General features: G+C 45.6%; 1 protein-coding gene across 1 annotated transcript in view; it reads right to left on the bottom strand.

The window, feature by feature from the left end:
• Positions 1-4321: 4321 nt before the first annotated feature.
• MTHFD1 (methylenetetrahydrofolate dehydrogenase, cyclohydrolase and formyltetrahydrofolate synthetase 1) overlaps positions 4322-10272 on the bottom strand; it is a 75233-nt gene continuing 69282 nt past the window's right edge. The window contains exons 27-29 of the mRNA XM_081910642.1: positions 8620-8728; positions 6594-8141; positions 4322-5510 (exon numbers count right to left, since the gene is read on the bottom strand). Coding sequence (XP_081766768.1) covers positions 8639-8728 — 90 coding nt within the window. The 3' untranslated portion in view covers positions 4322-5510; positions 6594-8141; positions 8620-8638. The remainder of the gene's footprint in view (positions 5511-6593; positions 8142-8619; positions 8729-10272) is intronic.

The following is a 10272-nucleotide window of genomic DNA, read 5'->3' as shown; positions in this document are numbered from 1 at the left end:
CTGCAGAAAACCTACCTGAATTTTCATTGCTGCTTTGTCAATGTATCTTTGCCAGTCGATTTTTCCATAAGAATTCGGTTCCCAAGCAATGTAAACCCAACTGCTAATAAATCTGTGCTTACAGATCTCCAGAACTTAGCAATAGCAAGTTCCTTCCTCTCCTCTCCTCTTTGTTTACCAGCAACCCCGAATAAGAGTTATGGAGAACGTGAAAGCTTGCACAGCATCTTGTAATATTTTGCTTGGCCTTGTAAAGATAATATGGATTAATGTCCTAATAAGAGTTAAATCCTTTGCAACGGATGAGCTGGCCCGAGAGATGAGTCCTATCTCCCTATCTGCTCATCTGCAGCTAGTTTGGCTAACGGAGCATTTTGTCTGATTGCAGAGTTAAATGATGCTGCAAAGAGAGTTTGTCTCCAAATTGCCTCCCTCTGGAACCTCTTCCTTCCTGGAAATTTGCACTCCCTTTCCCCAAGGTATGCCCCCGCCAGGGGACCCTTCTCAAAACCTGAGACCCATGGCTTAACACAAATTTGTACGTGTGCCGTTGGTAGAGTAATCTCTCTGCCACTATTCTTCAATTCCAAGTTTGTGGCTGAATGGAGATTCCAATTTAGCAATTCTCAGTACAGACCCATAGAATGGCAGAAAGCCTTGGTTAAGTAACTGGAGGGGTGGGAATGTTTAATTGTAAATGCACCCTAGATTACTGATTCTATGATCCTCCCAAAAAAACACCTGCTGGGTTGTGCAAGAAGAACTATCTTCCCACATAGGGACATGAAAACAGAAGAAGTGGCCTTCTACCAGTTCAAACTATTGATCTAGCCCAGTACAATCTATTCTGGCTGGCTGCAGCTCTGTGGGGTCTTTCCCAGCACCTGCTGCCTGATCTTGCATAGCACAACCTCTACAGCCCCTCTGCTAACGACCCTTTTGTTCTGGGTATGCAACGCTCTTTGGAAGGCGGTGCTCTAATAGTGATTTATGCAGAGACAACATACTGGACGAGAGTGACTTCTGCTGCAATCTTGGCGCCCAGAGAGCGCCCGTTCAGATAATTTCCAGCACAGAGCTGTAGAAGATGGATGAGCTTACGGCTTTGCTGTGAGTAAAGAATGACTGGGAGCAGGCAAAGGGACAGCAATAAATCACACAGGCGTGCAACAGCCTCCTTGGTGGCCGGGCGCAGGAGTCTTTCGTGATTTATTCCTCATAGCACACCAGTTGCCAGTCTCTCAGGGCACAGCACATTGCATGCAGAATAACTACCTAAGGAGGACACCAAAACAGTTGGTTCCTTTTGCCTTGGAGACCCCTATCAGCTGTCATTGCTTGAACACAATGCTTAAAAATGGGGGTGGGGGGGTTTAAAAGGAACATGAAACATCTTAAGCTTCAAAACTCTTTACAGGTAAGACAATAAACTAATTGTTGCATGAATTTCCTTCTTCCCAATAAGTAAAGGGACACCTGACCATTAGGACACCTGTGGGAGTCATAAAGCCATGGCAGAGGTTTGTAAATACTGCAGGGTACCTCCGGACCTCATGACCAGCACTCTGAGCTTTACAAGGTATTGGAATGTAATGACCTTATATGGCATGGGTGCAATAAAAGCTTGACCGGATGAGGTAATGTGAGACATTGGAATGCAGCCATGCGGCTGGACAGAACAAAGGAGAATAAATCGGAGAAGGGCAGACAGAGGGGCTGCTCTCTCTTACTATGGAAATATTGCTGGCTTCTGTGTCTTTATTTTATACTAAACAACTGCCACTTGTGACGGCTGGCTCCAACAGTGATCGGCTCTGGGGTTGCGGTGCTCATCTCGCTTTACTGGCCAAGGGAGCCGGCGTACAGCTTCCGGGTCATGTGGCCAGCATGACTAAGCTGCTTCTGGTGAACCAGAGCAGCGCACGGAAACGCCGTTTACCTTCCCACTGGAGCAGTACCTATTCATCTACTTGCACTTTGACGTGCTTTCGAACTGCTAGGTTGGCAGGAGCAGGGACCGAGCAACGGGAGCTCACCCTGTCGCAGGGATTCGAACCGCCGACCTTCTGATCAGCAAGTCCTAGGTTCTGTGGTTTAACCCACAGCGCCACCCGTGTCCCAATAGCTAGGCTATATATAGCAAGCCTTTCGCCTACACAGGGGCTCCTCCCTTGTGAAAGCAACTCCAGAAATTTTTGGTTTGCCACCACTACAGAACTTAGGAGCACCAGAAGTTGCCTTATACCATGTAAAATCACCGGTCCTCCTAGCTTAGTAGTGTCAACACTGCCTTGTAGTTGCACGCCAGGACTTCAAGCATGGGATGTTCCCACTCCAGACCTAACTGGAGATACGTGGGATTGAACCTGGGTGTGTGTGTAAAGCAGTTGTTCTGGCCCTGAGCTATGGCCCCTTTCTGCATTCTACGTCCGCATAACACACTGCATAGAAGCCAGCCTGGGTGTGCACTTGACATGGGTGGGCAATAGCTCAGTAGGTAGAGCATGAGACTCTTAAATCTCAGGGTTGGGAGTTTGAGCCCCATGTTGGGCAAAATATCCCTGCATTGCCAGGGGTTGGACTAGATGATCCTGGTGGTCCCTTCCAACTCAACAAAGCATCCTGTGACTGTCTTATCTGAGTTGCTTGGCAAACTAGCACATAGCATTAGGTACGTAAAGGGCTCTGGTTATGGTATTCTTTGTTGGGACATAGTGGAGACTTGTGAAGACTGTTGGAGAAATTTATGGAACTGTGGAAGCTTTGAGAAGAGCTCATCTGAGAGAAGGTGTACAACTTACAAGTCTTCTGGACTCAAGAGAACTCTGGAAGTTGCAGGACTTTGAAAGCATCTCAACTTAGTACTTGCCTTGTGGACTTTGAAAGCAAAGAACCCTCTCTGGGCTCAGAGAGTGAATACTTCTTGTAGCAACTGCCAGCAGCTTGTGGGTATGTTGGTGTTTGCCAAGTAAAAACTCTCTCTTCTACACAGTTGTTTCCTATGGTGAGATTAACCAATGGAGTGAACTTCTATGGCGCATACAAAACACCAGGCACGGTATTGGGACCCATGCTTTTTAACTTGTTCATAAACCATAAAGAATTAGGAGAAATGAGGTGGCCAAGTTTGCTGATGATACTGCATAGTTCAGTCAGTGAAACAAAGAGAGATTGCAAACAGCTCCAAAAGGACATTCGCAAACTGAGTGAATGGGTAGTAAAATGGTAAGGAATATGCTTTCAGTTGCGAGCAGAACAGGGGTGGAGAAGCTGCCACACTAAAGAGGTTGCTCTCATAAGTCTCAGCCAGGATGGCTAATTGCTAGGGATGATGGCAGCCGTGATTCAACACTTGGAGGACCACAGGTTTTGGCACCCCGATGTAGAGCATAGCCTTACACCAGGTCAGACTATTTGTCCATAGAGCTCAGTATTTCCCACTCTGGCTGGCAGTATCTCTACAGTGTCTCAGAGAAAGGTCTTCCCCTTCCCCTCCAACCCTGATCTTTTTAGCTGGAGAAGCCATGGTTTGAAATGGAGATCGTTTAAAAAGATCTTTTAACCTGGGCGGTTAAGTCCAGTCAAAGGCAACTATGGGGTGCAGAGCTCATCTCGCTTCAGGCCGAGGGAGCCGGTGTTTGTCCACAGACAGCTTTCTGGGTCATGTGGCCAGCAGGACTAAATGCCATTTACCTTCCCGCTGTAGTGGTACCTATTTATCTACTCACACGGTTATGCTTTTGAACTGCTAGGTTGGCAGGAGCTGGGACAAAGCAATGGGAGCTTACGCCGTTGTGCGGATTCAAACCGCCGACCTTCTGATTGGCAAGCCCAAGAGGCTCAGTGGTTTAGAGATCTTTTACCTGTAAAGCATATGCACCACCACTAAGCTACAGAATAATCTAAAATGAATTCAGGTTTATTTTCACTAAGTGTTGAGGAGGTAAGGAGTATAAGTGTTAAGTTAAACTGAAGGCTTTAATAAGAGTTTCAATGAGAAGCAGTATGTCCCTCGATCTCTTTGAACAAAGGGCGATGGCACACAGGCAATGAAAACAGCTCAGATATACATCAAAATCCAGTTGACTATATGTCTGGCCTTAGAATTTCCTTCCATATGTGAACATTTCCCCTTCCCCTTTCCAGAGACCCAGGACCCAGGTTTAAACCCATCCATGTTGGTGCATTGCAGATGCAAATATTGCAGCATTTATAATCCATTTCTAGTAACCAGAGCTCTTGCCCAAAACAGTTCTGGAACTCATAATAAAAACAAGTTCCTCTACATTAATCACAGCACATTCATCAAGTACCTGAGAGCTTTTCAAAGATGTAGCAGTTTATTTGTGTTAATTACAAGTCTGGCAACAATTGCATTTTCACATTAGGAAGTAATATATCTTTTGGGGGAGAGGAAAGAGGATGTTCCTCTATGTGTGTGAGAGAGAGACAAACCTTATTTGAAACAGCTTTTGCATCTTGTTTGATCACTTGAACAGAAACATGAATGTTGCACAAAAGAAATAGAGGTTTGGCAGTGAACACCAGGGACCTATTAAAAAGGCAAAGCGGGAGGAAACGTCCCATCCTTGAGGTCTTATGTGGGAGATCCAGTCTCCCCACAAATAGAAAGAGGTGCCCACCAAGGAGCACTGAAGGCAAAGCCTTTGGAGTTGGATTTTTGGACTTTGGATTCTGGAAAAAAGAAAAATCAGGGCTGCATGCAAATTTCTCTTATGCGATGCTGACGGAGATGGAAAGAGCACTGGCCAATTTGGGTCTCTCTTGGAGGTCAGGATCTGGACTTCAAACAGGAGTAAACCCATCATAAAAACCGCAGGAATTATTTCATTTGCACCAAAGGAAGAACAAGCATATGAACCACCCAAGACACATGGGAGCCTGTGGAATAGCACTTTATAAATCGGCAGCCATCAAGTCCATGTTTTACTTTATGTACTAATGCAACTGTACATAGCTGGGGTTGTTATTGGGTTGGGGAAATGAAGCTGATTGTATGTTCATATATTCAAAATTAAAAATACGTTTTTAAAAACCCACAGGAACATAGGAAATTGCCTTATACAGACCCAGTCCATCTGGCTCAGAATTGTCTATGTTGATTGGCAGGGGCTCTTTAGGGTTTCAGAAAAGGGTTTTTTCTCCCAGCCCTACCTGTGGATGGAACCTGGGATATTTTTCTGCATGCAAAACCAAGAACTTTGTCCTTTTATGAAATAAGAGAGAAGCATGGAGCAAGGAAAGTTTTCTATCCATCATCTCTAATTTCTTTTGTCAGAGTTGCACGACTGAGAGTCAGAAAAGGACTCAAGGAGAGGTATTCAGGTATTTTGTACATTCCCAGTGCAGGGGAACATCCTGGGCAAACAAGGTGTCTCACGGCAGCAGATGCCTGAGAAGCCATCAAGGTTGACCGTACAAGTCCACATTGTTCCCAGCCATCCTTGTTGTCTGACAATGATTAGGGTAGGCGTAAATAAACTCCAGATCTGGAATGAAACCAGGAACGGAACAACTCCTATAACAAGCAGAGCCTTTGAAGCAATGCAAAATGAAAACACAGCAGGACTACTTTAAAAGGTGCAGCGTGCAGACATCAAGCACCCACAGGGAAAAGTATACTTAGAACCAACACACAGTGAGGGCAACATAGGGATCCCAAGAGACCTGGGCAATTTGCTACAATGGCTGGCTGGCATCCAAGCTACAAGATGACCTATTTGGTTGCGGCCTGCGCTGAACATGTGCCAAGTCCCAATCCCTGACGGGAAAACTAAGATGCTTGTTAAATGAATTCCCAAGCAGTGCAAAAGTGGAAGAAGTTAAACAGGGTTTGGCTTTGAAGTTTTCCTTTCTCCAGTTGCTATGAGGAAGACAGGCTCTGTTCATGGGTGCACAAAAGCAAACATACACTCAGACAGGTGTGTGTGCAAGCAAGTAAACCAAGCAGCTACCCAAGGAAGCATTGCTCAAGTGATGGGCAGTTCTGTACCACTGCGTGGGGAGCTGTCGATAGAGGGAACACAATCATCCACCCACTTCCCTGTATCATTTAAACTAGCTACACATCTCAGAATAGACCACTTGTCGCCCACTGAGCCAAGCACAATGCCGCCAACCTGCTCATCAATTGTCCTCTATTTTATTTTTTTGCTGCCTCCCAAGGACTACTAAATAAAAAGGGAGGTTGATCAAGCTACCTGATGGGCCCCAATCCGCGCATTCAGACTGGCTGATCATATATTTGCAGGCCTGCATTAGGGGAGTTGACTGCTGCCGAACAGGAGATGAAGGCCATTTAAACTGATGTGAGCATGCAAAGCAGAGACATCACCTTGCTGACAAAGGTCCGTATAGTTAAAGCTATGGTTTTCCCAGTAGTGATGTATGGAAGTGAGAGCTGGACCATAAAAAAGGCTGATTGCCAAAGAATTGATGCTTTGGAATTATGGTGCTGGAGGAGACTCTTGAAAGTCCCATGGACTGCAAGAAGATCAAACCTATCCATTCTGAAGGAAATCAGCCCTGAGTGCTCACTGGAAGGACAGATCCTGAAGTTGAGGCTCCAATACTTTGGCCACCTCATGAGAAGAGAAGACTCCCTGGAAAAGACCCTGATGTTGGGAAAGATGGAGGGCACAAGGAGAAGGGGACGACAGAGGACGAAATGGTTGGACAGTGTTCTCAAAGCCACAAACATGAGTTTAACCAAACTGCAGGAGGCAGTGGAAGACAGGAGTGCCTGGCGTGCTCTGGTCCATGGGGTCACGAAGAGTCGGACACGACTAAATGACTAAACAACAACAACAGACCATGCAAAGCACCCTTTGCACCGTCAGAATGCTGGTCTGTTTGGCCACAGTGGCCAACCAGATGCCTTAGTGGGAAGTCCTCCAGAAGGATACGTGGATGACGGCACTCCCCACTGTTGTTTTCCAGCAGTTGGCGTTCAACAATCATACTGTCTCTACAAGCATCATGACTAGCAGGCACTGTCTACTAACAACTTAGACAATGAAGCGCCCTCCAGATTTTTGCTGGTCTCCATTGCCCATGAATCCTGACCAGCAATGACCTATGGCCAGGGTTTATGGGAGTCGTAGTTCATCCTTCATTTGGAAGGCACCGCACTGGATGACGCCTACAATGAGAAGCAAGGTCTCAGGCACAAGAGTTTCTAAGGCCTGCATCCAGAGATCCTTTTAACCGAAGGGATTGAACCTGGGTTACCCTCTGCGTGCTTCTTCCATTGAACAGTGCATTGCCTTGCCGATTTCAGAATGGGCTGTGCAGCTTGGGGATATGTGCAGAGTTGGCTGCCCCATTCCATGGGAATGTACTAGCATTCATAATTACACCAAAGATTTAAGACGTTAAAACACACACTTTTGTACATTAGGCACTAATAGAGGATGCTAGGGCTGCAGTGTTTGAACCGATTAATCAGTTAGGATTACATGATCACATTTTTTTTTAACCAACCCAAAAAAGGATCTCCTCCAATTAGCTGGGCAGATTTTTTAACAAAGTATTGCGAATATAAAAAGTGCAGAAGGCAAACACCATTCTAAAAGAAGCCTTCTCTAGCATCTCTTTCCAAAAGAACGTTCTTTTGATATTGCCAAAGACGACACATACAATCTACCAACAAAGAAAATACCACCTTTTGCTTAGAAATATTCTGTTTACCCATATGCATACTGCATAGATCGAAACTCATGTGATTAATCAATTAAAACATCTTTAATAAGTTTGCTACCCTAGTTAAAACCGCATATTGCTTTTCACTGACTGTTTAAAACCACGTTTTCAACCCATTTAAAAAGGTTTCTGGGTGATATCCAACATTAGCCAGAGTAGGCCCTCTGAAATCAATGGATTTAAGTCCATAGATCTACTCCTGAATATGACTAATTCTGGTGATCACCCTTTGCGTTTAACATGATGCAGACTTTTACCTGTAGTGACTAAAAAGTAGACAACCTAATTAAAAATACAGTATTACAGATTATTATTATTTTTTTAAAAAAATGCAGCAGGCTGATTTGTTTCCAAAGGCTTCCTAGTGTCCCCTTGAAGTACCTTCTTCAGGTTTTGACAAACTGGCATTGCTTGGATACCTACAAAAAGAAAAGAAATCATGTCACTAGTCCTCAGCATTGCAAGCCATGATGAAAAATGCAGAAAACAGATGGCCAACTGCAGCTCTCTAGAGCTACAGTGGTGCCCCGCAAGACGAACGCCTCGCAAGACGAAAAACCCGCTAGACGAAAGGGTTTTCCGTTTTGGAGGCGCTTCACAAAACGAATTTCCCTATGGGCTTGCTTCGCAAGACGAAAAAACCGCTATACGAAGAGCCTCACGGAACGGATTAATTTCGTCTTGCGAGGCACCACTGTATGTAGGTCAAAGAACTATGTAGTTCTTTCACATGCATGTTCCTGGGATTGCAGAATAGGGATTGCATGATGGAAAAAAGGCTTCCACGCTATTTCAGGGAAGAGTGAATGGTGGGACCAGGCGTGATTGCAGAGCTGGGAAAAATCCAGCAGTTGCAAGCAGGGAGTCCTGCAGGATAGCGAGCAATGAAGTACTCACTTTGGATTGTGAGTTCATTTTAGAACAGGCCGGTCACTTCTCCAGTCGCTGGGTCCAGGTCAATGTCATAGAAACAAGGCCTAGTTGGAAGTCCCGGCATTGTGCTCATCTGGAAGGAATTAAAAGGGGAAAAAATCAACTGAAACGAACTGAACAAATATCAGAACTGGAGCTGGAAACAGGAGCAAAGAACATTAAGAGCTTCCTTGCTGGATCTGGGTCATGTCAGTGGACCAGCTTGAAGCCAAAGTCCGATTACCAGCAGGAAGCAGACCACCAAGGCAAAGGCATTTCAACCCTCTTCCTGCTGACTAGACAACTGAAAAACTTGACACCTCTCTTCCCAGGCAGGACTGCCACTGGTACAGCTGACATTTGCCCTGTGGCTTCACAAGGAGAAAGGGACAGGGGAGCAAAGCTGGGATCTTCTTTCCAGCAAAGCCTCTACCAGAAAGGAGGTATGGGAGGAATTAAGAAAGTACAGTTCCATCTGCCTGCCAGTTCTTCGGCATTCCAGACAAAAAAACCCCCCATCCAAAACGCCAGCTGCTCTCTTAGTTGCTGCAAACAGGCCCCTGCTGTTTAGGGTGGGGCTCTTTGGGAAAGTACGAGAGGAAAGCTCATTGCTTCGAGTCTGGCTTCAAAGTTCACGAGAAGGCAACAGTACGCTTTGAATGAAGCACCAGTAAACGTATGGATTCGTTTCAGCTACAATCTTGAGCCTGTGGCCTTTGTGGGTTGCTAAGGTTCAAATCCGAACCCTGATTAATAACTATTGTTAGTATTGTGTATCTGAAGAAGTGTGTATGCGCACGAAAGCTTATACCCAGAACAAACTTAGTTGATTTCTAAGGTGCTATTGGACAATTTATTTTTATTTTTTTATGTTGACTGTGTCAGACCAACATGGCTACCTACCTGAATCTATTATTATTATTATTTAGTAGCAGCAGTAGTAGTAGTAGTATTGGTATGCTACCCATCTGACTGGGTGGCCACAGCCACTATGGGCGGGTCCTGACGTTAAAGGCTTTCCTGAACAGGGCTGCCTTCAGATGCCTTCTAAAAGTCCGTCGTGGAAGCAAATTGTGGAAGCAAATTCCATAGTTAAACTATACACTGACCCAGGGATGGCTGTGAGCAGGATTCCTGCATTGCAGGGGGTTGAACTAGGTGATGATGATGATGATGATGATGACTGGCAGGGGGTTGGACTCGATGGCCCTTGTGGTCTCTTCCAACTCTATGATTCTATGAATAATTTATACCCTGCCCATCTGGCTGGGCTTCCCCAGCCACTCTGGGCGGCTTTCAACACAATATTACAGTATTGCATTAAACATTAAAAGCTTCCTTAAACAGGGCTGCCTTCAGGTGTCATCTAAAAGTCTGGTAGTTCTTCTTCTCTTTGACATCTGGTGGGAGGGCGTTCCACAGGGCAGGTGCCACTACCGAGAAGGCCCTCTGCCTGGTTCCCTGTAACTTGGCTTCTCGCAGCAAGGGAACCGCCAGAAGGCCCTCGGTGCTGGACCTCAGTGTCCGGGTAGAATGATGGGGGTGGAGACGCTCCTTCAGGTATACTGGGCCAAGGCCGTTTAGGGCTTTAAAGGTCAGCACCAACACTTTGAATTGTGCTCGGAAATGTACTGGGAG

This window comes from Podarcis melisellensis, assembly GCF_964234715.1.
Source record: "Podarcis melisellensis genome assembly, chromosome: 1".
NCBI lineage: Eukaryota > Metazoa > Chordata > Lepidosauria > Squamata > Lacertidae > Podarcis > Podarcis melisellensis.
This window is presented reverse-complemented; position numbering and strand designations above follow the sequence as displayed.